Raw genomic sequence first — 26,129 nt, 5'->3', positions numbered from 1 at the left:
CACTCTCACTGGGCAGCGTGGGCCTGGGAGTCGCTGACCTCTTCAGGGCAGGGTTTGTCCCCTCTTTTCCCTCGGACTCATGGGTTCGGTCAGCCGGAAAGGAGCAGAGAGAAGCCCTTGATCCCTCTCCGCTTTCCCTCAGACCCTGAGAAGCTCTCCAGATGGCCCCTCATCCCTGTAGATAAAGCAGGAGCTGCTCCGAGGGGGACCCCTGGAGGACCACTCGGAGCCCTCCCGAGGGACCTCGTGCCCTGAACAAGCCAAACACCCTCTGGTCACGTGTTTCCTGAGGCTCCTGGTAGGCAAAGGCGCAGTCCCTGCAGCATCAGCGGAGGTGTCGGTTTCCTTCTCGCCCCCCCAATGTCGCTTTCGCACTATCCCTCCTCCCCCTTCCCTTTCCTTCCCTTTCTTTGATGTCCACATTGTTCGCCTCTACCACCACCTCCAGATTCTTGTAGCAGTCATCTACCGCCCTCCCGGCCCCACTTCCAACTTCTTTAATGACTTTGACCCCTTCCTCACCTTCCTTCTCTCCTTCTCCATGCCCACTCTGATCCTCGGAGACTTCAATATCCACATGGATATCCCTAACGACTCCTCTGCCGCCCGCCTTCTATCTCTCCTTGACGCTGCCAACCTCTTCCTCCACCCCACCTCACCCACTCACCAACTTGGTCATACCCTCGACCTTATCATCTCCTACCGCTGCACTGTGTCCACCCTCACCAACTCTGTGATCCCTCTCTCTGATCATAATCTCACCTGCCTCCTCTCTCACACTCCTTTCCCGTGTAAATCCGTATTACTCCCTCACAGAGATCTCCGCTCTCTTGACCCCACCCATCTTTCGGAGCGCCTCACACCCCACCTCGCCTCCCTCTCCTCTCTACCCAGTCTTGATGATCAGATTACTGCTCTCAACTCTACCTTTTCAATTCAGCTAGACTCACTCGCTCCCCTTTCCCTTCGCTGCTCTCGTACCACTAACCCACAGCCCTGGATCACTGCCACTGTCCGCCTCCTTCGCTCTTATGCTCGAGCTGCTGAACGCTGCTGGAGAAAGTCTAAACACCATGCCAACATCGTTCACTTCAAGCTTATCCTTTCCTGCCTTAACTCAGCCCTCTCTTCTGCCAGACAAAACTATTTCTCCTCCCTTATTGACACCCATGCCCATCACCCCCGCCAGCTCTTCCGTATATTCAACTCCCTTCTCAGGCCCCCGGTTCCTCCCCCTCCTCCTTCCCTCACCCCCAACGATCTGGCCTCCTCCTTCATTAACAAAATTAAATCCATCAGGTCCGACCTCCCCAAAGTCACTTCCCCCACTTCTCCAACCCCCCGGCTCTCACACTGTCTGCTACTCTCCTATCCTTCCCAGCAGTATCTTCAGAGGAGCTCTCCTCCCTCCTCTCAAGTGCTACTCCGGCCACCTGTGCTTCTGACCCCATTCCCTCTCATCTCATGAAATCTCTCGCTCCATCCCTTCTCCCCTCCTTAGCTTCCATCTTCAACCGCTCACTCTCCACTGGTTCCTTCCCCTCTGCCTTCAAACATGCCCATGTCTCTCCCATCCTAAAAAAAACCCTCTCTTGACCCCACCTCACCTTCTAGTTATCGCTCCATATCCCTCCTACCATTCCTTTCCAAACTCCTTGAACGAGTTGTCTACACGCGCTGCCTAGAATTCCTCAACAACAACTCTCTCCTCGACCCCCTCCAGTCTGGCTTCCGTCCCCTACATTCCACGGAAACTGCCCTCTCAAAGGTCACCAATGACCTCCTGCTTGCCAAATCCAACGGCTCATACTCTGTCCTAATCCTCCTCGACCTCGCAGCTGCCTTCGACACTGTGGACCACCCCCTTCTCCTCAACACGCTATCTGACCTTGGCTTCACAGACTCCGTCCTCTCCTGGTTCTCCTCTTATCTCTCCGATCGCTCTTTCTCAGTCTCTTTTGCAGGCTTCTCCTCCCCCTCCCATCCTCTTACTGTGGGGGTTCCCCAAGGTTCAGTACTTGGTCCCCTTCTGTTCTCAATCTACACAAACTCCCTTGGTGACCTCATTCGCTCCCACGGCTTCCATTATCATCTCTACGCTGATGACACCCAGATCTACATCTCTGCCCCTGCTCTCTCCCCCTCCCTCCAGGCTCTCATCTCCTCCTGGCTTCAGGACATCTCCGTCTGGATGTCTGCCCGCCACCTAAAGCTCAACATGTCGAAGACTGAACTCCTTGTCTTCCCTCCCAAACCTTGCCCTCTCCCTGACTTTCCCATCTCTGTTGACGGCACTACCATCCTTCCCGTCTCACAAGCCCGCAACCTCGGTGTCTTCCTCGACTCCGCTCTCTCATTCACCCCTCACATTCAAGCCGTCACCAAAACCTGCCGGTCTCAGCTCCACAACATTGCCAAGATCCGCCCTTTCCTCTCTATCCATACCGTTACCCTGCTCATTCAAGCTCTCATCCTATCCCGTCTGGACTACTGCATCAGCCTTCTCTCTGATCTCCCATCCTCGTGTCTCTCTCCTCTTCAATCCATACCTCATGCTGCTGCCCGGATTATCTTTGTCCAGAAACGCTCTGGGCATATTACCCCCCTCCTCAATAATCTCCAGTGGCTACCAATCAATCTGCGCATCAGGCAGAAACTCCTCACCCTGGGCTTCAAGGCTCTCCATCACCTCGCCCCCTCCGACCTCACCTCCCTTCTCTCCTTCTACAGCCCACCCCGCACCCTCCGCTCCTCCGCCGCTAATCTCCTCACCGTACCTCGTTCTCGCCTGTCCCGCCATCGACCCCCGGCTCACGTCATCCCCCGGGCCTGGAATGCCCTCCCTCTGCCCATCCTCCAAGCTAGCTCTCTTCCTCCCTTTAAGGCCCTGCTGAAAGCTCACCTCCCCCAGGAGGCCTTCCCAGACTGAGCCCCTTCCTTCCTCTCCCCCTCGTCCCCCTCTCCATCCCCCATCTTGCCTCCTTCCCTTCCCCACAGCACCTGTATATATGTATATATGTTTGCACATATTTATTACTCTATTTATTTATTTATTTATTTTACTTGTACATATCTATTCTATTTATTTTATTTTGTTAGTGTGTTTGGTTTTTTTTTTCTCTGTCTCCTCCTTTTAGACTGTGAGCCCAATGTTGGGTAGGGACTGTCTCTATATGTTGCCAATTTGTACTTCCCAAGCGCTTAGTACAGTGCTCTTCACATAGTAAGGGCTCAATAAATATGATTGATTGATTAATGGATTGAATGGCTCCAGCTTGCCCTCCCCGCCACCCAAACAAGACCCTCTGAATGGTGCCCCAATCCAGGTATTAAACGTTCACAGCCAGAGACACCAAAGGGTCTACCATTCATTAGTATCTCCCAACTCACCCTTGGGGACATTTTCTCATAATTGACCCCCTTGTGCCCATCAGGAATCTAAGAGAATAAAACCTTCAATCTTGCTCCTGCATTAGGTAGTGTAGCCCATCTCCTGCTCAAAGGCTCCAGACGGACTCCCCTGCTATGAGCAGAGAAAAATCTGGCTGCCTTCCTTCCCACCCACTTGGCCTCCTGTAGATTTGATGGGGTAGCGTGTCCAATGCAGATGGGAGGACAAAAACGAGCATCGTTTCGAGAGGAGCATGAAAGCACAGAACGGGGAAAAAGCGGGAAATTCCACACAGGCATGACATTGGTTCAGTTTCGCTTTCCTGCCAACTGCAAGATGGGCTTTTGGCATGACCTCCGGAATCAGGGCAGAGTGCTAGGGAAGCAAGGACCTCTCAAGAACACTTTGGTCCGTTCCCTTTCCATTGTGCATTTCAATACCTCAATCCATGGACGACTGTAGCCACCTTCCCTCCAGTCCTCGAATCCCAGAGCCCGTAATCCTGCCGTGGAGCCTCCGTTCAGAACTAGTAATTATCATTCAATAAATCAATCAGTCAGTAGTGTTTATTGAGAGCTAATTCTGCACAGAGCACTTCATGAAGCGCTTGGGAGAGTACAACAAAGTTGGTAGACCTGTTTTGCGAGTATAGAGGGAGTGAGAGACATAAATATAAATCCACATATACATATGATTATATATACATAAGTTCTGTAGTATTAAAGGTGGGGTGAATAGCAAAGGTATTTACTTAAAAGGTAAACATACAAGTGTATAAGCGGTGCAGAAGGGAGAGGGAGTAGAGAAGCATCATAGCCTAGTGGCAAGCACATGGGCTTGGGAGTCAGAAGTTGTGGGTACTAATCATGACTCCACCACCTGTCTACTGTGTGACCTTGGGCAAGACTCTTAACTCCTTTGGGCCTGTTACCTCATCTGTAAAAATGGGGATTCACTGTGATCCCCACCTGGGACAAGCTGATTATTTTGTATCCACCCCAGAGCTTAGTACAGTGTTTGGCGCAAAGCAAACGCTTAAGAGATGCCATAATTATTGTTGAAGGAAAAGAGGACTTCATCCGGAAAGATCTCCGGACACACACACACACACACACACACACACACACACACACACACACACACACACACACACACACACACACCAGAACTCAATCCACAATTTTCTCTTTGTCATCCTTATTGTTCCAAGCAGCGTCCCTTTGATCCATTGAGACTTCCTAGTGGCTGGTTAGTATCTGAGTACCTCATCTGCACCATGTATACAGATTTTCTAATCTTCAGAAACACTGTTGTCTAATGGAATTGGCACATCCTGGATGTCAGAGGACCTGGGTTCTCATTCATGTTCCACAACTTACCTGCTAGGCGACCTTTGACCAGTCACTTAATTTGCCCATGCTTCAGTTCCCCCACCTGCAAAATGGGGATTCAATTCTTGGTCTCTCTCCTACTTGGACTATGAACCTAGAGTGAGACCTGATTACCTTGTTTATTAGGTAACAGCATGAGAAGCAGCGTGGCTCAATGAAAGGGCACGGGCTTGGGAGTCAGATGTCATAGGTTCTAATCCCGACTCTGCCACTTGTCAGCTGTGTGACTTTGGGCAAGGCACTACACCTCTCTGTGCCTCAGGTCTCTCATCTGTAAAGTGGAGATTAAGACTGTGAGCCCCACATGGGACAACCTGATTACCTGTATCCTCCTTCCCCCGCCGCCCCCCCGTGCTTAGAATAATGCTTGGCATATAATAAACATTTAACAAATACCATTATTATTATTATTATTATTATCATTATTATTATTATTATTATTCACCCAGGGAAGACATCCCGGACTTGTCTCCTGACGGTCTTCTCCCTTTTCTGGCAGCAGCTCCAGGGAATGACTGGGCTATGAGCTCCTTAACACCCCCTGGGTCTTATGTTAATGATCTTAAACACTCTTCCTCCCTCAAGGTTCCTGACAATCTCAGTTATCCAGGTGTTGACAGTTGATAGTTTGGGGGCATGAATTCAGGTGAAACCTTGACGTTCATGGGCTTGGCCAAAGATCAATTTTCCCCCCTATCACATGTACACAAGGCTTTCACGGGCCCATGCTCCAGGAGGCAATCAGCACCCATTCTCCACAATCCGGTATATATGCTATTCGAATTCTCATTTTGACCATGCTATTGGTAAGTATGTTCACGTTTCCCACCCCATATGAACAGAAGCTCCCCGTGGGCAGGGAATAGTTGTGGTGTACGTCCCCGAGCTCTTAGAGCAGGACCCGCCCAATTGGGAGCTCAGTAAAGGTAATCTCTACTCCAACCATCACGGAGACTTTCGGGGAAGAAGTCTAAGGGTCACAGCTGTGACAACCACGCTTCCGCTGTCCCGCGGGGTGGTGTCTGCCATCAACCCATGAAGTCATCTCAAGGATTGGGTTGTGAGCCTACCATGTCCGACGTCTCCCGCAGCCGGCGCTGTTCTTACCTAGCTCGTCTAGTTCGAGAGGAGTCACAGACCTCTGCCCGCCTCCAGTGAGTTGAAATGACAGTCCTCTGGTGTTCTCCAACAGGGGTCACAGGTCGGCCATGAGGAATCACGCGCAAGTGATTGAGTTCATCCTCCTAGGGCTCACGGACGACAAGGATTTCCAGGCTATGATTCTCCTGTACATGTCTGTCACCTACGTTATGAGCATCACTGGCAACCTGACCATCATCACCCTCACTCTGCTGGACTCCTGTCTTCACACCCCCATGTCCTTCTTCCTGCGCTGTTTCTCCATCCTGGAGATCTGCTTCACCTCCGCCTCTATTCCCAGATTCTTGGCTACCATCGTCACCGGGGATAGGACGATTTCCTACAACTGCTGTGCAACTCAAATATTTTTCCTCATCCTCTTGGGAGTGACCGAGTTCTTCCTCCTGGCTTCCATGTCTTCCGACTGCTATGGTGCCATTTGCCGGCCTCTATACTACACGACCGCCATGAGCAAGAAAGTCTGCACCCTGCTGGTTCTCTGCTCCTGTCTGACCGGGCTCCTGGCCAGATTTACTCCTGTCATCCTTGGCCTCAAACTGGACTTCTGTGGCTCCGCAGCCATTGACCACTTCTTCTGTGACGTCTCCCCTCTGCTTCTACTCTCCTGTTCGGACACCGGGTTCCTGGAGCTGAAGGCTTTCATCTTGGCATTGGGGACACTACTGGTCACCTTGGCGTTAGTGGCCGTGTCCTACATAGCCATCGTGGGCACCATCCTGAAACTGTCCTCTACTCAGCAGAAGAGAAAAGACTTTTCCACTTGCTCCTCCTACACAGTCGTGGTCTCCATCACATTCGGCAGCAGCATCTTTATGTACATGAAACCATTTGAGAAGGACAGGGTGGACATGAACAAGGGAGTGGCCGTGCTCTACACTACCGTGGTGCCCATGATGAACCCCTTCACCTACACTCTTCGGAACCAGCAGGTCAAAGCAAGCCATCAGGGACCTGGTGCACAGAGTTGAATTTTCCACCAAGGGGTGGGGATTCTTCAGCGACGAAATCTCACGTGAAATCTGCAGGAGATGCAGAGGGTCGAACAGAGAGACTGGGCACTTGTACATTAGTCTTATGCTTCATCTGATGTCTAGCAAACAGAACCTGAAGGTCCTGCATCCCTCTATGCACCCCCGTACTCACCATCCTGGAAATCCCTCCCATGGCCAGGTCCCCCTGCTACCTCAGCCCTTTGTCCTCATCCACTCAGGGGGAGTCAAGCCTTTTCACTCCACTTGAGAGACGTTCCGAGGTTTGTTCAGCGGGTCTGTGCCGAATCCAAAAATCCAAAAGAAATCTCCAGGTACAATGTGTTTTTTTTTCGAATCTCTGTCTGTATCCGAGTTAGTGAGGCCTTTTAGCAAGAGGCCGTTTAGCCTTCACCCCCTCCCTTTGCTCTTCCCCCCGTACCCGCCCCGTGGCACTTAGGTATGTATCTGTATTTCTCTTTTCCTCCCTTATTCACACCCATGCCCAACATCCCCATCAGCTCTTCCGTACATTCCCTTCTCAGCCCCCCTGTTCCTCCCCCTCTTCCTTCCCTCACCCCCAACGGTCTGGCCTCCTATTTCATTACTAAAATAAACTCCATCAGGTCTGAGCTCCCCAAAGTCACTCCACCGACTTCTCCAACCCCCCGGCTCTCAACACTCTCTGCTACTCTCCCATCCTTCCCAGCAGTATCCTCAGAGGAGCTCTCCTCCCTCCTCTCAAGTGCTACTCCGGCCACCTGTGCTTCTGACCCCATTCCCTCTCATCTCATGAAATCTCTCTCTCCATCCCTCCTCCCCTCCTTAACTTCCATCTTCTACCGCTCACTCTCCACTGGTTCCTTCCCCTCTGCCTTCAAACATGCCTACGTCTTCCCATCCTAAAAAACCCTCTCTTGACCCCACCTCCTTTTCTAGTTATCGCACTATCTCCCTCCTACCATTCCTTTCCAGACTCCTAGAACGAGTCGTCTACACCTGCTGCCTCGAATTCCTCAACGCCAACTCTCTCCTCGACCCCCTCCAATCTGGCTTCCGTCCCCTACATTCCACCGAAACTGCCCTCTCAAAGGTCACCAATGACCTCATTATTGCCAAATCCAACGGCTCCTACCCTATCTAAATCCTCCTCGATCTCTCAACTGCCTTCGACTCTGTGGACCACCCCCTTCTCCTCAACACGCTATCCTACCTTGGTTTCACAGACTCCATTCTCTCCAGGTTCTCCTCTTAACACTCTGGCCGTTATTGACACCCATGCCCATCATCCCCGTCAGCTCTTCCGTACATTTAACTCTCTTCTCAGGACCTCTGTCCCTCCCCCTCCTCCTCCCCTCACCCCCAAAGATATGGCCCCCTACTTCATTGTAAAATTAACTCCATCAGGTCTGAGCTCCCCAAAGTCACCCCTCCCCCTTCTGCAACCCTTCTGCTTTCTTCATCTGAATGTCTGCCCACCATCTAAAACTCAATATGTCCAAGACTGAACTCTTTATCTTCCCTCCCAAACCCTGCTCTCTCCCTGACTTTCCCATCAATGTTGACAGCACTACCATCCTTCCCATCTCACAAGCCCGCAACCTTGGTGTCATCCTCAACTCTGCTCTCTCGTTCACTCCTCACATCCAATCCGTCACCAAAAAATGCTGGTCTCACCTCCGCAACATCGCCAAGATCCGCCCTTTCCTCTCCATCCAAACCGCTACCTTGGTGGTTCAATCTCTCATCCTATCCCGACTGGATTACTGAATCAGACTCCTCTCTGATTTCACATCTTCCTGTTTCTCCCCGCTTCAATCTATACTTCACGCTGCTGCCCGGATCATCGTTGTGCAGAAAAGCTCTGGGCATGTTACTCCCCTCCTCAAAAATCTGCAGTGACTACCAGTCAACCTACACATCGGTCAAAAACTCCTCACTCTCGGCTTCAGGGCTCTCCATCACCTCGCCCCCTCCTACCTCACCTCCCTTCTTTCCTTCTACACCCCAGCCCGCACCCTCCTCTCCTCTGCCGCTAACCTCCTCTATGTACCTCGTTCTTGCCTGTCCCGCCGTCGACCCCCGACCCACGTCCTTCCCCTGGCCTGGAATGCCCTCCCTCCGCACATCCATCAAGCTAGCTCTCTTCCTCCCTGCAAAGCCTTACTGAGAGCACACCTCCTCCAGGAGGCCTTCCCAGACGGAGCCCCCTCTTCCTCCCCCTCCTCCCCCTCCCCATCCCCTGCCCTACCTCCTTCCCGTCCCCACAGCATCTGTATATATGTTTGTACAGATTTATTACTCTATTTTACTTGCACACATTTACTATTCTAACTTTTATTTTGTTAATATATTTTGTTTTGTTGTCTGTCTCCCCCTTCTAGACTGTGAGCCCGTTGTTGGGGAGGGACGGTCTCTATATGTTGTCAACTTGTACTTCCCAAGCGTTTAGTACAGTGCTCTGCACACAGTAAGCGCTCTATAAATAGGATTGAATGAATGAATATGTGCATTGTCTTGGTTGTACTGTACTGCACTGATTTTATCTGATTTGGGCAGACATTCCAGTCTGTCCTATTTGTACTGCTCCCTACCTAATCCTTATTTTTACTCTGGCTCCCACTCTTCGGAAACCATCTCTATCTATGTCCTCCATTCGATTGGAAACTTTTGGAAAGTAGCAGTACAGTGCCTAAGACTCACTAGGTAGTCAATACATCCCATTTGATTGATCAATTTCTTAATACTCAGTATGCCATCAAGGTATGCTATCAGCATTCTGTAAGTGATCAATAAATACCATTTCATTGATTGATGGATTGTTTTGCGCTCAGTAGGTGCTCAGTAAATATCAGAGATAGACTGAAGGAGTGACGGATTGACTGACTTATTGATTAATTTATAGACCTGGAAGCCCAATTCGTAGGAGGCGGAGTGGGGATGGAGATGTCCAAGATCTCGTTATTTGCAGACGCCCCTGAGCTTTCCTGATGTGGTCAGGCATCGATGAGTACGTCACATGGTGCTAATGACTAAACCTTCATTTCCCGTTCTCCAACTCCCTTCTGCATCACCCTGACTTGCTTCACTAATTCATTGCCCCCCTTTCGGCCCCACAGCACTTATTTTACACATCTGTGATTTTATTTATTTATATTCATGTCTGTCTCCCGCTCTAGACTGTAAGCTTGCTTTGGGCAGGGAATTTGTCTGTTTATTGCTATACTGTACTCTCCCAAGCGCATAATACAGTGCTCTGCATTCAATAAATATGATCGAATGAGATGCGATTGAATGAACGAAGTGGGACTAAGTGCCGGAGGGATATTTTCAACTTTCTTTGGAAAAACAGAAAAAAAACAGAAGACCAACAACAGCAGCTGCGTCCCAGTAGGGCAAGGGGTACAATGGCCACTTTTCCCCCACAGGTAGCCCAGGGACCAGGGACCACTGAGTGATGAGGGGATTGGCGAAGCCAACCCCAGCTCCAGGAAAGAACCCTTCAAGATCCCGATCACTACTCCTTCGGAGTCTCTCCTGGTACTGCCTTTTCCCCACCCAATGTAAAATTCTTTTCTCAGAGGGGATTGAGAGCCAAGTTCATTAGTGCCTTAGAATATGCATCTCCAGAGCATGTCTCCTTTGTTATCTAAACAGCCCTCCCCATCTGCATTGAGAAGAGCTCACAAAAGGGGCTAAATTTTGTCCCTGTAAAATAAGGGCTAGGGGAGAGAGGAATAATGTCAAATCGCCTTCCTGTGATTGTTGGAAAGCAGCTTGCTTCCTCCTGTCTCAGCTATCCTCTCTTTTCTTCCCTCTAGAAGAGGGTTTTCTCTATCCCCGCTGGTAGGCTGACAGGAAGGCTGTCGCCCATGACCCCAATTCCTCTCCCCTCTGTAAACCGATGGAAGTAGCAGAAGTAGAGAAATAGAGAAGCCGCGTGGCTCAGTGGAAAGAGCACGGGATTTGGAGTCAGAGCTCATGGGTTCAAATCCCGGCTCCGCTAATTGTCAACTGTGTGACTTTGGGCAAGTCACTTCAATTCCCTGTGCCTCAGTTACCTCGTCTGCAAAATGGGGATTAGGCCTGTGAGCCCCCCGTGGGACAACCTGATTACCTTGTATCGTTCTCCCCCCCCAAGCGCTTAGAACAGTGCTTCACACATAATAAGCACTTAACAAATACCATTTTTATTAGTAGTAGTAGTAAGTAGCAGCAACAGAAGGAGGAGGATAAGGGAGATTCCGTCCTGCCTGGCAGGGCACTGCGAAAATGGGGAGAGACTTGCGCTGTCAAAATGTTATGAAAGTCTTCCTGAGAACAGGGAGAGTGTCGATTCGGATTTTCAAACGAACAAACCGAATATTCAGCGTGTAAACTGATCAAAACCATCGAGAGTGTCAAAAAAGTAAGTACACGTTCTTCTTAAGTACCTCGGTCCTCCCGAAATATGATCTCTGCTGGTTTTTCCTGTCCCATATCTGACCTTTCTGATTTGGGCAGGGAAGGAGATAGCAACAACTGGAAAAGAATCGGCTGGATTGGTATTTTTGCTCGCTGGATCCATTTCTAAAGGATTGGGATTGGCCCGTGCCTCAGGTGATCTGTTGCCGCTGGCTACTCTCTCCTTTTCACCAGGCAGATCCTGGCCGGGAGTCCAGATAGAGGTCCATTTGATGGTTCTCAGCTCTGGGATACCTAGGATTCTAGCCCCAGCTCTGCCTGGAGATGGCTAACAAGACTGGTGACCTCCCCTGACCCGGGGTTCAAAAATGTGGGTTAATTCCTCGATAGCTATTTTTTACTGCTGATCTCTCCCATTAGATTGTAAACTCCCCACAGGAGGGGTCTGTAGTCTATTGTTGTGCTCTGTATGCAGTGCACTCAATAAATACCACTGATTGATTGATTTTACTTCCCTAAGAGCTTCTAAGAGTGTTGTGTACAGAAGAGGCACCCAATAAACCCTGATGAGAATTGGTTTAATAAAGACAGCCAGAGTGATGATAATTATTCGGTTCAGTGAGAGGAGAAGCATTCCAACCGGTTTCTTTGAGTTTCACTTTTCAGCCTCTCTCCTCATTTAATTGTATTTATTGAGTGCTTACTGTTTGCAAAGCGCGGTACTAGAGCTTGGAAGAGCATAATATAAAAATAAGCTGAAAAATTCCCTGGCAAACTGCACGTGCTTCCACTCCCATCCTCAGGTGTGACCCCGGAGGAAATCCAGAATCAGCGATGAGAAATCAGACCTCAGTGACCGAGTTCATCCTCTTGGGGCTGACGGACAATCCAGACTGGAAGAATGACATCTTCTTATTCCTGCTACTCAGTTACCTGTTAAGCATCACAGAGAACCTGACTATCCTCACCCTCATCCTACTGGGCTCCAATCTGCACACCCCAATGTGGAGAAATCCTTCCTAGAAATTTGGTTTACATCACTCACCTTTCCCAAACTCCTGGTGGGTATTTCGACCGGGGACAGGACCATTTCCTATAATGCTTGTGTCATTCAGTTTTTCTTCGCCATCTTCCTGGGGTAGACGGAAATCTTCCTACTGGCTGCCATGTCCTACTACCGCTATGTCGCCATCTTCCGGCCGCTACATTACTTGACCATCATGAGCCGGAGAGTCTGCACCCTGCTGGTCCTCTGCTCCTGGCTGATCAGCTTCCTGATCATTGTTACAGGCCTCATCCTGGTTCTCCAGCTGGATTTCTCTGACTCAAAAGTCATCAACCATTTCACCTGTGAAATGGCCCATGCTGGACCTCTCGCGCACTGACACTCAATTATTTGAGCAGATGAATTTTATATTAGCCGTGGGGACACTCCTGGTAACTGGCACTAGTCGCCGTGTCCTACACGGCCAGCACCCACACCATCCTGATACTGCCCTCCACCCAGCAAAGAAAAAAGGCCTTTTCCACCTGCTCGTCCCACATGATCGTCATCTCCCTTTCTTATAACAACTGCATATTCATGCACATCTGCCATCCCCCAAGGAAGGTTTAGACTTCAACAAGAGGGTGCCGGTGCCAAACATCTCCGTGGCCCTCGTGCTGAACTTCTTTATCTACACCCTATGAAACCAGCAGGTGAAGTAGGCCATCAAGGACGTATCCAAGAGGGTGGTTTTCTTCAAGAAGAAATAAGAGGCTTTGGATTCTTGTTTGTGATTCTGTAACAGAAAACGAAATTGAATGGCGAAAGCTTTCCTTAGTGAGGACAGACATACAGTGCCCCCCGCAGGTCTTCCTTCCTCATCCTCCTTTTCTGTTTCCACTCCCAAGTCTGAGCCGCCTACCACTTTGTCCACTAGACCCGCCCCATCCCTTTCCTCAATACTTTTAGAGCTCGTTGTGATCGTATGTGTAGTAGAATAATAATTGTGGTATTATATTAAGTTCTTACTATGTGTACTAAGCGTTGGGTCGGACAAGCAAATCGGGTTGGACAGACTCTCTATGCCGCATGGGTTTCAGAATAGTAGTAATAGTAATACTTTCCCATCACTGTAAACAGCATCCCAGCACCCCCACTATCCTTCCTGTCTCACAAGCCCGTTACCCTGGTGTTATCCTTGACTCCTGTCTCTCATTCAAACCACAAATTCAATCTGTCACGAAATCCTGAGGTCCCACCTTCACACCATCGCTAAAATCCGTCCTTTCCTCTCTATCCATACTGCTACCATGTTAATACAATCACTCATCCTATCCCGCCTGGATTACTGTATCAGGTTTTCCATACTGACCTCCAGGCTCCTATCTCTCCCCACTCTAGTCCATACTTCACTCTGCTGCCCGGATCATTTTTCTACCCAAACGCTGTGGACACGTCACCCCTCTCCTCAAAAAACTCCAATGCTTGCTCATCTACCTCCGTATCAAACAGTAATTCCTCTCCATTGGCTTTAAAGAACTCATCACCTTGCCTCCTCCTACCTCATCTCGCTTGTCTCCTACTACAATCCAGCCTGCACATTTCATTCCTCCAGTACTAACCTACTCACTGTGCCTTGATCTTGCCTCTCTCGCCGCCAAGTCCTGGCCCACTTCTTGCCTCTGGCTTGGAACTCCCTCCCTCGTCAAATCCCCCAGACAGTTACTCTCCCTCCTACCTCTTCAAAATCTTACTAAAGGCATATCTTCTCCAAGAGGCCTTCCCAGACTAAGTCCCACTTTTCCTCAACTTTTATTCCTTTCTACATTGCTATGACTTATTCCCTTGGCTCTTCCCCCCTCTCCCAGCCCCACAGCACTTATTATTATAGCTGTAATTTTATTTTTTTGTATTGATGTCTATTTCTTCCCACCTCAAACTGCGAGTTCAATGTGGCCAGGGATTGTCACTCTTTATTGTTGCATTGTACTTTCCCAAGCGCTTAGTATAGTTCTCTCTGAACAGTAAGCATTCAATAAATACGATTGAATGAACGAATGAATGAATAAATAAATAAATAAATGAATAGTAGTAGTAATACTGATTCTCTGTCTCTCCTATTTTCAGTCCATACTTCATTCTGCTATGCGGACCATTTTTCTTTAAAAAAAGGAACAGTCCATATCTCGTCTTTCCTCAAGAACCTCCAACTGTTGGCCCTCTATCTGTCAATCAAATAGAAAAAACTTAGATAGGCTTTAAGGCACTTAATCAGCTCTCTCCCTTCTACTTCATTCATTCATTCAATTGTATTTATTGAGCACTTACTGTGTGCAGAGCACTGTACTAAGCTCTTGGGAAGTACAAGTCAGCAACATATAGAGACGGTCCCTACCCAACAACGGGCTGACAGTCAAGAAGCAGATTCCCTCATCTCCTACTGCAACCGAACCCACACATTTCGCTTCTTTAATGCCAGCCACTCCTTGTACCTCAATCCCTTCTTTGTCACAACAAACCTCTTGCCCACTTCCTCCCTCTGGCTTGGAATTCCCTTGGATATATGAAGGGGGCTTCATATCTGACAGGCCACCACTACTTCTACTTCATTCATTCATTCATTCAATCATATTTAATGAGAGCTTACTGTTTTCAGAGCCCTTTTTAAGTTCTTAAACAGACACATTCCCTGCCCACAAAGGGTTTACAGTCTTGAAATGAAGGCAGACTTTGATATGCATAAATAAATTACTGATCTGTACATGACTGCTGTGGGTCTGAAATGGGGATGAAGGAAGGGAGCAAGTCAGGGCAAAGCAGAAAGGACTGGGAGAAGAGGAAAGGAGGGCTTAATCAGGGAAGGCCTCTTGGAGGACCTGTGCCTTCAAAGCTCTACTAAATCATATATCCTCCAAAAACCCTTCCATGACTAAGCCCTCCATTCTGTGTCACCTACGGACTTGGATCTGTACACCATAAGCACTTTGATATTCATCCCTCTTTCAGTTTCACAGCACTCATGTATATAACCATCTGGAATTTATCTTAGCGTCTGTCTCCCTCTTAAGACTGTAAGCCTACAAGGCAAGGAACATGACTACCTACTTGACTGTATTGTTGTCCCCCAAGTGCATTGTACAGTGCTTTACACACAGGAAGTGTTCAATACATACCACTGACTGATTGATTGAAAATTGTAGCACTCAATCATTCATTCAATCGTATTTATTGAGCGCTTACTGTCTGCAGAGCACTGAACTAAGCGCTTGGGAAGTACAAGTTGGTAACATACAGAGACGGTCCCTACCCAACAATGGGCTCACAGCAGCAATAAAAGTAATAATAGCAAAGAAGCAGTAATAGTAGCAGAAGTAGTAACACTAATAAAAGTAGTCACAGTAGATATAGTAGTAATAATAGCACCAGATATAATAGCAGAAGTAGTAGAATGAATAAATGAATGATTATTAATGAATTATTATTATGGTATTTGTTGAGTGCTTACTATGTGACAGGCATAGTCCTAAGTCCTGGGGTATATACGAGACAGTCGGGTTGAACACAGTTTCTGTCCTACAAAGGGCTCACAGTCTTAATCCCCATTTTACCGATGAGGGACCCGAGGCACAGAGAAATGAAATAACTTTCCCAAGGTCACACAACTGCCAAGTGGTGGAGTGGGGAATTCATTCATTCATTCAATCGTATTTACTGAGCCTTATTGTGTGCAGAGCACTGTACTAAGTGCTTGGGAAGTACAAGTTGGCAACATATAGAGACAGTCTCTACTCAACAATGGGCTCACAGTCTAGAAGGGGGAGACAGAGAACAAAACAAAACATATTAACAAAATACAATAAATAGAATAAATATGTCCAAATAAAATAGAGTAATAAATACGTACAAACATATATACATATATGCAGGTGTTGTAGGGAGGGGAAGGAGGTAAGGCAGGAGGGGATGGGGAGGCGGAGGAGGGGTAGAGGAAGGAGGGGATTCAGTCTGGGAAGGCCTCCTGGAGGAGGTGAGCTCTCAGTAGGGCTTTGAACGGAGGAAGAGAGCTAGCTTGGCGTATGTGCGGAGGCAGGGCATTCCAGGCCAGGAGGATGACGTGGGCCGGAGAATCTCACTGAAAACTCAGTACCTTGTTCTGGTCACTCCATTTATAAATATATTTTATGTCTAACTTTTTCATTACAGTGGAAGCTCTTCGTGGGCTGAGAATGTGTCACATGTTTCTCACTAACCCATTTCTATTCACATCAAATGAGAACTCCTCTCTGTTGGCTTTAGGATTGTCATGCTGCTGTCTCCCCCATTTCAATCTATTCTCCTCTCCCAAGTCTCCTACTCTGGCTGTGGCCTTTCCTCCTCCCAAGCAAACCTTCCAAATATACCTCGCTGGCGATCCTGCAATATTCCATATCCTACCCCCTTTCCGCTCCAGGAAACACACTGCCCTCCTTCCTCAGCCTGAACACATCAGAACCCTCCTTCAGGGCCAAATGCTACTCCTCCAGGAAATTTTCCTTGATTGATAGCTCCCTTTCCTGGTTGGGATGTCCCGTTAGCCACTTTCACTACCTTGTGTATTTTTCTTTTTCAGTCTTGTACTTGTACGTTTTGTGAGTGTGACTCTGATTCATATTTGAATGACTTTCCCGCAGTGATCAAAAGACCACTGACAGAGCTGGGAAAAAAACCCCTAGATAATCGTCTGTCTTCTCCATCTATGTCAGCCAAGATAACTCCTTCTCCTCCAAACCATTTTTCAATCCCCACCTCCACCATGATGAATGCCAGATAAAAGTAAAATGGATTAAGTAACGTCTAGGACCCTCGGAATGTAATCTATCTCCTTTCTTATGGCATTTAATAAGCATTAACCACGTGTTAAGTAGTCAGTCAGTCAGTTAATCATATTTATTGAGCACTTACTGTGTACACAGCATTGTACTAAGCGCTTGGGAGAGTACAATACAACAATAAATAGACGTATTCCCTGACCACTACAAACTTACAGTCTGAAGGGGGAGAGAGTACTTAATAAATAAAAGAGTACTGTTCTAAACACTAAGGCAGATACAAGTTTAACAGGCCCCTGTCCCACATGGGGCTCACAGTGTAAATTGGAGGGAAGAGGTTAATCCTGATCAGTGCTAAGTGGTGATCTCTGATGCTGTTAGCAGAATTCGTGATTCTGCTTTGGTGGAGCAGTGCTGCCTTCTTCGTTTCTGTAACAGGCAAGAGTAACTGCCCTGCAAAGAGAATGATGTTATCACTTCTCTTCACCGGAAAAGTGAACTCAACTTTGAAAAAAAAAAAAAAAACACAAATGTAGCAACTGTATCTGCTTTTAATATCGCCTTCCAGTCTTCAAATCTGAGGGCTTGTGGGAGTGATCAGAGCTGATCTTATGTAACAAACTATCCTGGGCAGCGATTAAACTCTCTTTCTCAAGTCACTCAGAGGCCATGGTAAACGAAGTAGGTAGTGAGGAACTCCCAACTACCACCTCAGCACTTATGCATTTCCAACAACCCATAGCACTTCTGTTCATATCAATTTAAGATCACCCAGTTAATCTCCCGTCATTTTAAATTAAGCCAACAGATGATCCATTTTCAGCACTTGTGCATTCGTCTTTATTCAACTGTGCATTTGATTATTTAATCTGACTATTCTAGTGGTAAATTATTATTATCGCTATTATCATTGTTACTACTGGTATTGTTGTTGTATTTGTTTATTGTTTACTGGGTACCAAACACTATACTAAGCACTAGGGTAAGTACAAAATCATCAAGTCAGATGCAGTCCCTGTTTCACACTAAGCTCTCAGTCTAAACTGGTGGTAGAACAGGAACTGAATTCCCATTGAACAGCCAGGAACGTGAGGCAGAGATAAGTTAAGAGACACGAGGGTACCCGACAAGTAGCAGAGCAGAGATTAGAACCTGGGTCCTGGGACTTCCAGGCCTGTGATGTTTCCACTAGGACACACTACTTCTCATTTTTCTCATACCTTCCTTCCTGATTAGACTGCAATATTTGAAGAGAGGGGACGTGTTTGTATATTCTATTGAAGTATCTCAATTATTTGACACTTTTCAGTAAGCCCTCAGTAAATGACACTGATTGGTTGATTGATTGGGTAAGGAATAGTACAGTTAACTTTTCTCTGGAGGAGCTCATTACTACTACTACTACTACTACTACTACTACTACTACTACTACAACTACTACTACTACTACTATTGCTACTGCTACTACTACTACTACGGCTACTGCTACTACACTACTACTGCTACTACTACTGTTACTACTACTACTACTACTACTACTATTACTACTACTACTACTACTACTACTACTGCTACTACAGTAGGAGATCTTCCATTTAAGCCCTTACTTTCCTATAAATATACCTTTGTATTTTATCTGTAATTCATTTTGGGTCTGTTTCCTGGCTAGATTGTAAACTCCTTGTCTCCTACTTCTATTGTGGTTTTTTTGTTTGTTTGTTTGTATTTTCTCAGCGTTTAGCACCGAGATCTGCACATAGTTAATGCTCCTAATTGATTGGGTTTGTGTGTTTTCCTCCTGGGAAGGGTTTAGGAAAGAACTGGTGGCTGTGAATCCCCGAGGGCAATTCCTGGGTGGGACCAGTACTGATATTAACAACTGGAGTCAATCAATCAATCAATCGTATTTATTCAGCGCTAACAGTGTGCAGAGCACTGTACTAAGCTTTTAGGTAGTGCAACTTGGCAACATACAGAGACAGTCCCTACCCAACAGTGGGCTTACAGTCTAGAAGAGGGAGACAGAGAACAAAACCAAACATATTAACAAAATAAAATAAATAGAATAGATATGTACAAGTAAAATAAATAAATAAAGAGTAATAAATATGTACAAACATACTTACATATGTACAGGTGCTATGGGGAAGGGAAGGAGGTAAGACGGGGGAGATGAAGAGGGGGACGAGGGGGAGAGGAAGGAGGGGGCGCAGTCTGGGAAGGCCTCCTGGAGTCCAGGTGCAAATTCATTCATTTACTCAATCGTATTTATTGAGCACTTACTGTGTGCAGAACACTGTACTAAACGCTTGGAAAGCACAATTCAGCAACAAATGGCTAAAGCCAGAAAGCGGAGTCCAGCCAGAAGGTCCTGTTTTAGGGTGGGGCCGCCCGGTGACTTTGGAAGATCCGCAGGCGGAAGACCCTCTTCCCTCCCCTAGACCAAGACCTGTGTAACTGTCCCTCCCCAAGGAAGAACTCAGCCAGCGTCCCCAGGCTGCGTCCTTGCAGTTCCCGCTTCATTTTGTGCGCTGAGTCACCGGCTCTGCCCTCCGAGTTCCCACCTGCCCCGTTGTCTTCTGGCCCCGATCTCCACTGGCTGCCACCGCGGGGAACGGTGTAAGCTCATTACTGCTCCTGACTCCTGGCACCAGTCCACGGAGCTCGTCGCGAACAGAGCAGATAAAACCAGCCTTGCTCCTGCCACGTTCGTCTTGAGCGTCACCCGCCTCCTCGCACGGAGAACTGGGGTAGGTGGCTGTGGCTGTTGGAATCCGGGTCATAAGGAGGCTGAAACTTCTCCTCTGGCCACCATCCCGTTGCTCCTGTCTTATTTGTCATTGCCCTTTTGTTTCCGGTGCCAGCCCTCTACCCAATTATGCTTAGGTGGGCAGCCTTCCAGAGACCGTGTCTAATTCTCCACTGGGTAATTTTCCCAGATCTTAGTGCAATGCTTTGCCCCATTGCTAATCCTTGCTCCGTTGCTGGATGTGGGAGGGGGCCTGCCCTCTGTGATCTCTGAGAGACTTTCGTGTTCCCCGAGGGTCTGTAGCATGGAAAGGTCACCTGGGGTGGGCGCTGTTTCTCTGGTTTCTGGATTGGATCTGTTCTCGGAAGTGCAGTGGGGAGCAAGGGAGGGGACCTGACCTTCGGATGGTCTGGCCGGCTGTTGGGAGGAGGCCCGGATTTGAGGAGGTTAGCCAATGCTCCCTGGTCAAGACCCTTTCTTCCTCTGGTGCAACAATACCAAACCGGCTTCGAGGGGGCCCAAGTGCGGTCTTCTAGGTTCAGCTTCTGAAGGGCGCCATCAGGGACTTGATCCTCGGGGAAGTGAGTCTGTCCCTGTTCTCCTCCCTGCTCTTCCCCCGTCATCAACCTCTCCCCGAAAGGGTATGTGGAGCTCATGGGAGCTGACTTTTGTGCCCTCATGTCTCTGGGACCCACACATGCATTAGTCACGATGACAATGTGCATGAATCATCATTATTATTTTTATCGTTATCATTATTTTTATTTCAGTGGCTGTTGTTATGGCACTTAGTAAGCACTTACTGTTTGCTGAGCGCTTGGATAGATGCATGGTTATGCTATCGGACATAGTTCCTGACCCACACTGGTCACACAACTTTATCCCCATTTTACAGAGGAGAAAATGGAGGCCTAGAGAAGTGAAAGGACCTCTTCGATGTCATGCAGCAGGCCAGGGGCAGAGTTGGAATGAAGACCCAGGTCTTCCAGAACCTAGCCCCAAGATGTGATCCTTAAATTAAGGAATCTTCTTCATATCTCCTCGTCCAATGCAGGCCATCAGCCTGAGTAAAGCGAGTGAGCAGAAGCCATGGACATTTCCCCGAACAGGGGTAGGGGGCGTCTCCTGCGACAATTTCATTCCACATTGAACAGGAGGAAGATCTTACCCCCACCCCGGAGATCCTTGGCTCCCTGTTAGGGAAGTTGTCCAGTCAGATCAGTCACCACATCTTGCATGTGATGGGGCTGTCTTTACTCTTCGGCAGGAGGCAGAGCATCCTAGTGAAAACAGCACGGGCTTGGGGGTAAGGAGGCCTGGCATCTAGTCAAAAGTCTCCCTCTGGCCTATCGGGGGCGGGGAGGGGGGGCGCTGGGCAAACACCTCACCACTCTGAACCTCAGTTTCGTCCTCTATAAAATGAAGATAGACTGTGAGCCTCCTGAGGGACAGAAATTGGGTCCGATCTGACCATTCGAATCTACCTCAGTACCTCAGGTGGTGCTTAGCACATCGGGTGTACTTTGTTAATTCTGTAACTGATTCATCCATTGCACAGGATAATTCCTGAACAGTGTATACCTGCTGCCCAATAGAAAAGGACACCAGATAAGTGGAGAAAGTGTATGATGAGGAGCAGGAGGAGGAAGGGGAAGAGGGGCTAAGGAATGCAGAAGAAGGGAGGAAGAGGAAGAAGAAGTATAATGGGAGGAAGAAGGCTAGGGGGAAGAGGAGAACAAGAAGTAAGAGGAGAAGAAAGAGGGAAGAGAAGGAATAAGAAAGGGTAAGAGGAGCTAGAGGAGAAAGTTTAATGAGAGAAGGAAAAAGAGAAAGAAGAGGAGGAGGTAAATGAGAAAGAAAGCAGAAAAGGAAAAAGAGAAGGAGGAGGGGAGGAAGGAGGAGGGAGATAATGGAAGGTAGTGGTTCACATCTTTGACCCCGTTTCCTAGGGGCCCCCCACCCCTGTCCCAGGCTGTGTAAATCTTGGCCTCTGAAAGTCACTACCAGATCCTGGCAGAAGCAGACAGAAGAGCAGAAGCATGCAGTCGAAAGAGTGAGAAATAAACTGAGAAGTGGGAACCAGGGAGAACTAAGCTGCCAGAAGTACATGGAGTTTTCAGGGAACAGTGGGATCACCTGTACTGTTGACAGGGATATGGCCAGGGGTGGACTAGAAGTCAGGGGTCAAACGGGTGCCCACGAGACTTCAGTGGATCGGCTGGACTCGAACTGGGGACATTTTCCTACCAAACCCTCTCTGACTACAGTATTCATGATTGGGTCGTTTGGCAACCAGATCCTGAACCACAGAATTTTCAGGGGAGGGGAATCGCTTCTTGGTTGGTCCATGAGCTCTTCGCTCCGTTTTAGGCTATTCCTGAACCTGCGCTCAGCTCCCCCGTCTCTCTCATTGCTTCTGCAGATTTGGCTGACTCCGCCAACCGATCATGGGAAACGGCATGGAGGTAACAGAGCTTATCCTCGTGGGGCTCAAGATGACCCCCACCTGCAGGGTCTGCTCTTTCTCGTCCTCTTTCTCACCTACGCATTGAGCAAGACTGGCAACTTGACCAATGTCACTCTAATCCTTCTGGGCACCCGCCTTCGCACCCCCATGTACTTCTTCCTGCGCAGTTTCTCCTTGCTGGAGATCGCCTTCCTGGTCACCATCGCCACCGGAGACAGAACCATTTCCTTTTCCAAATGCTTCACTCAGCTGTTCTTCATCTTCCTTGGGGTGACGGAGTTCTTCCTCCTGGCCTCCATGTCCTACGACCGCTTCGTCGCCATCTGCCGGCCCCTGCATTACACGACAGTTATGAGCGGGGGCATTTGCCCCCTGCTGGTCCTCTGCCCTTTTCTCGACAGTTATCTGATCGTGTTCCCGCTGGTTGTGATGATCGCCCAGCTAGGCCCCTGCGCCTCCAACGTCCTCAACCACTTCATCTGCGATTCTTCCCCAATGATGGGGCTTTCGTGCGCAGACACCCGCTACCTGGTGCTGATGGGTCCTGACCTTGGGGACACTCCGTATCACCCTGGTGCTGATGACCAGGTCTTATACGGCCATCGTCTTCCCCATCCTAAGACTGCCCTCTGCCCAGCAGAGGAGAAAAGCCTTTTCCACCTGCTCCTCCAATATAGTCGTGGTCTCCATCACATATGGCAGTTGTATCTCCATGTACATCAAACCGTCCGCCAAAGACAGGGTGGAACTGAACAAGGGGGTGGCCGTTTTCAACATCTCTGTGGCTCCCATGCTGAACTCCTTCATCTACATGCTGCGAAACGAGCGGGTCAAGCAGGCAGCCAGGGACTTGATTCAGTGATTTGGGTTTTCCTCCAGGATGTGAGAGCTCATCTACGATAAAGTATCACAGGAAAATCTGCAGGAGTCGCAAATCGTTCACAGATACTCGGTACCTGCACATTAGCCTAATGCTTCATCTGCTTCCCGCCAAACAGGACCTGGCGGTTCTCCATCCCTCTGTGCACCCCCGCACCCACCGTCCTGGAAATCCCTTTCCTAGCTCGGTCCCCCTGTTACCGCAATCCTCCTCCCTGATCCACTCAGAGGAGAATTTAGCCTTTTCATCTGCATAATAAGAACATTCCGAGGCTGACCTAACGGGTCGGTGTCGAAACCAGTAACCAACCCTAGGTGCAATGTGTTTTTTACTGCAAATTTCCCTCCGCGTCTGAGCTAAATTACTGTGTCCAACCTGAATAGCGTTTACCTATCCCAGTGTTTAGAGCAGTGCTTGGCACATAATAAACACTTAACAAGTACCATTATTATTGTTATTATTATTAGTCCTTGCTCCTGTAGCAGTGATGTCACTGGTCATCAGGGGGAGGGCACCAGATCTCCACCTCTCAATCCTATCCTCTCACTCTCACCTCCCACCTCCACACCTCCACCTTCCCACACTCCCCCCTCTTTCCCACCTTCTAACACCCATTTCCTGCATTTACCTATATGAATATGTTAAATTATGATTTCAGTGATTGAATGTGATTTGGGCTATTCCAATCTGTCTCATATTTCTGCTCCTTATCTGATGCTTGTTCTTACAGAGGTTCCTACTCTTTGTAAATCATCCCTGTCTGTCTCCCCCATTCGATTGGAAACATCAGGATGAGAGGGACCTAGGTCCTGCTCCACTTGTCTTCTCCACAGCACTCCATACGGTGCCTAAGACTTAGAAGGCTGTCTATAAATTCCATTTGATTGATGGATGGATTGATTAACACTTAGTAGCTATTGCCTAGTGGAAAGTACAGGGTCTGGGAGTCAGAGGACTTGGGCTTTAATCCCAGCTCTGACACTTGTAGACTGTGACCTTGGGTAAATCACTTAAGTTTTCTACGCCTCAGTTACCTCATCTGCAAAATGGGGATTAAGACTGTGAGCCCTACATCGGGCTGAGTAGTTGTGTGTACTCCAGCACTTAGTATCACATAGCAAGCGCTTAGCAAGTACCATTAAAAAAACATTTTTCAAAATGCTATCAGATTGACATTCCTTAGCTGTTCAATAAACACCATTGATTGACTAATGGAGTGACTGATTGACTTGACTGATTGATTTATTGATTAAATGATAGGCCTAGCATCCCACTTAGTATTGGGGGAGTGGAGTATCTCGATACAAGAGCAGAGGTCCTAAAAGGAAGCTGAGTTTTCGGGGAAACCACAAGAAGTATGGGACTCAGGGAAGCATTACCAGACGCCTGACTGAGGGAAACTGGCTGCCATCCTTGTTACTGCTCTGGAAAATGATACCAAGTAGAGAGGCTGATCGCAGCTCACTCCTGGAGTCCTAAGTGGAGGAGCATAGATTTATTGATTGACTGCTTGGTCAGCACTTGATGCGATCTCCCACAAGTGGGGTCAGCTCAGATCATCCTCAGGAACTCGGCGCGACCCAGGGCCAAGGGTCAGTATGTTTCCCTGTGAAGAACCTAAGCTACAACGCGAGCTGTAGCCAGGGGACAGGACACTGATAACCTCCATGGCGACCCTCAAGCGAGGCTCTGGTCATACTGAGCTTTCAAAATACTGAATAAAAGTGCCAGCTACAGCCTCCAGTCCACAACCACCGAGCGGGTTTTCTGGGAGGGAGTGGACTTGGGGGTGTTGCTCTAGGGGACCCCCAAGAGGAGGAGTTGATTGTGTCTGAATCTCTCAGTCAGGTGTCCCTGTCTCTACCCTGACCTGATTGAATGGAGGACTGTGTTTCCCCATGGAAAAGAAAGTGGAGAAATAGAGTGTAAGAGGTGCTGAGGGACAGGAATTCTGTCCAGAAACTTTCAGGTGGCAACTTCCCTGGTAAGCGGGAGACTCAGAGCTAGAGCTGCCCAGGGATAGAGTATTCCCCATTTTGGACCAGGATCCCCTAGATATCTTCATAGCCACAGGTGCATCCTGGGTCCCCTCCTCCTCAGGGAAGAGAGAAAGGGGATCCCACTTCCTTTCCACTTGATGAACAGAGCTGCCTGAACTCCTTTCTGTTTGCTTCTTAAATAAGAGGGAAGAGCACAGAGGTTTAGGAAGGGAGAGCTGAGGAGGGAAAATAGACAGAGCCTGCGTAGGGAGAGCGTCACTCCAGTATAAGTGGTAGGCAAATGAAGAGCCATATGGGAAGGGAGGGAGGAAGGGAAAGAGAGAGGACCTGAAGGATGCTACCTCTCCCAGGGGGGTGTCATTTAGAGACCACCATCATTATTATTATTAACACAGATTCAACCTTTTCTCAGGTAGTCTCAGCGCATGGCAGATCGTCCAGGTATCGAGAGCGGGCCGCTTACACGGGTGGGGTTTCAACACATCCTTTCATTTTCATGATCCCGCCCTGAGATCTATTAGCACAGAAGGAGTGACAGGTCCCCGGGGATCAAAGCAGGAAATCTACCGATAGATGATAAGCTTTGTGAAGGCAGGGATCATGTCTATTATTTTATGGTACATTCCTATTATGTGCCAAGCACTGTTCTAGGCACTGGGACTGACACAAAATAATCATAAAGGACACAGTCCCTATCCCACATGAGCCTAAGTAAGAAGGAGGCATCCATATTAATCCCCATTTTTATGATATTTTGTAAAGAACTTGCTATGTATCCAACACTATTCCAAGTGCTGGGGTAGATACAAAATAAACAGGTTGTATCCAGTCCTTGTCCTGCATGGGGTTCACAGCCTAAGTAGAAGGGAGAACAGGAGAACTGAGGCTCAGAGAAATTATGGTCATGTAGCAGGCAAGTGGCAGA

At 48.3% G+C, this 26,129-nt stretch overlaps 1 protein-coding gene across 1 annotated transcript; it reads left to right on the top strand.

The window, feature by feature from the left end:
• Window positions 1-5,990: 5,990 nt before the first annotated feature.
• LOC119925323 (olfactory receptor 6C74-like) lies at window positions 5,991-12,338 on the top strand. Its single transcript, XM_038743426.1, has 3 exons — window positions 5,991-6,897; window positions 9,912-9,933; window positions 12,119-12,338. The coding sequence occupies exons 1-3, from the start codon at window positions 5,991-5,993 to the stop codon at window positions 12,336-12,338; spliced, it is 1,149 nt and encodes a 382-aa protein (XP_038599354.1).
• The last annotated feature ends 13,791 nt before the right edge of the window (window positions 12,339-26,129 follow it).

This window comes from Tachyglossus aculeatus, chromosome 3 (assembly GCF_015852505.1).
Source record: "Tachyglossus aculeatus isolate mTacAcu1 chromosome 3, mTacAcu1.pri, whole genome shotgun sequence".
In the NCBI taxonomy this organism is placed as follows: domain Eukaryota; kingdom Metazoa; phylum Chordata; class Mammalia; order Monotremata; family Tachyglossidae; genus Tachyglossus; species Tachyglossus aculeatus.
Note: the sequence above shows the minus strand (reverse complement) of the source record. Positions and strands in the feature narration are given on the sequence as shown.

What these genes read in the sequence shown, in the direction of transcription:
- LOC119925323 (XM_038743426.1), top strand. Translation starts at nt 5,991, where the DNA reads ATGAGGAATCACGCGCAAGTGATTGAGTTCATCCTCCTAGGGCTCACG. An exon ending in AGCAAGCCATCAGGGACCTG is followed by an intron (nt 6,898 to 9,911) that starts GTGCACAGAGTT and finishes TGATGTGGTCAG; the next exon opens with GCATCGATGAGTACGTCACA. An exon ending in ATCGATGAGTACGTCACATG is followed by an intron (nt 9,934 to 12,118) that starts GTGCTAATGACT and finishes TCCCATCCTCAG; the next exon opens with GTGTGACCCCGGAGGAAATC.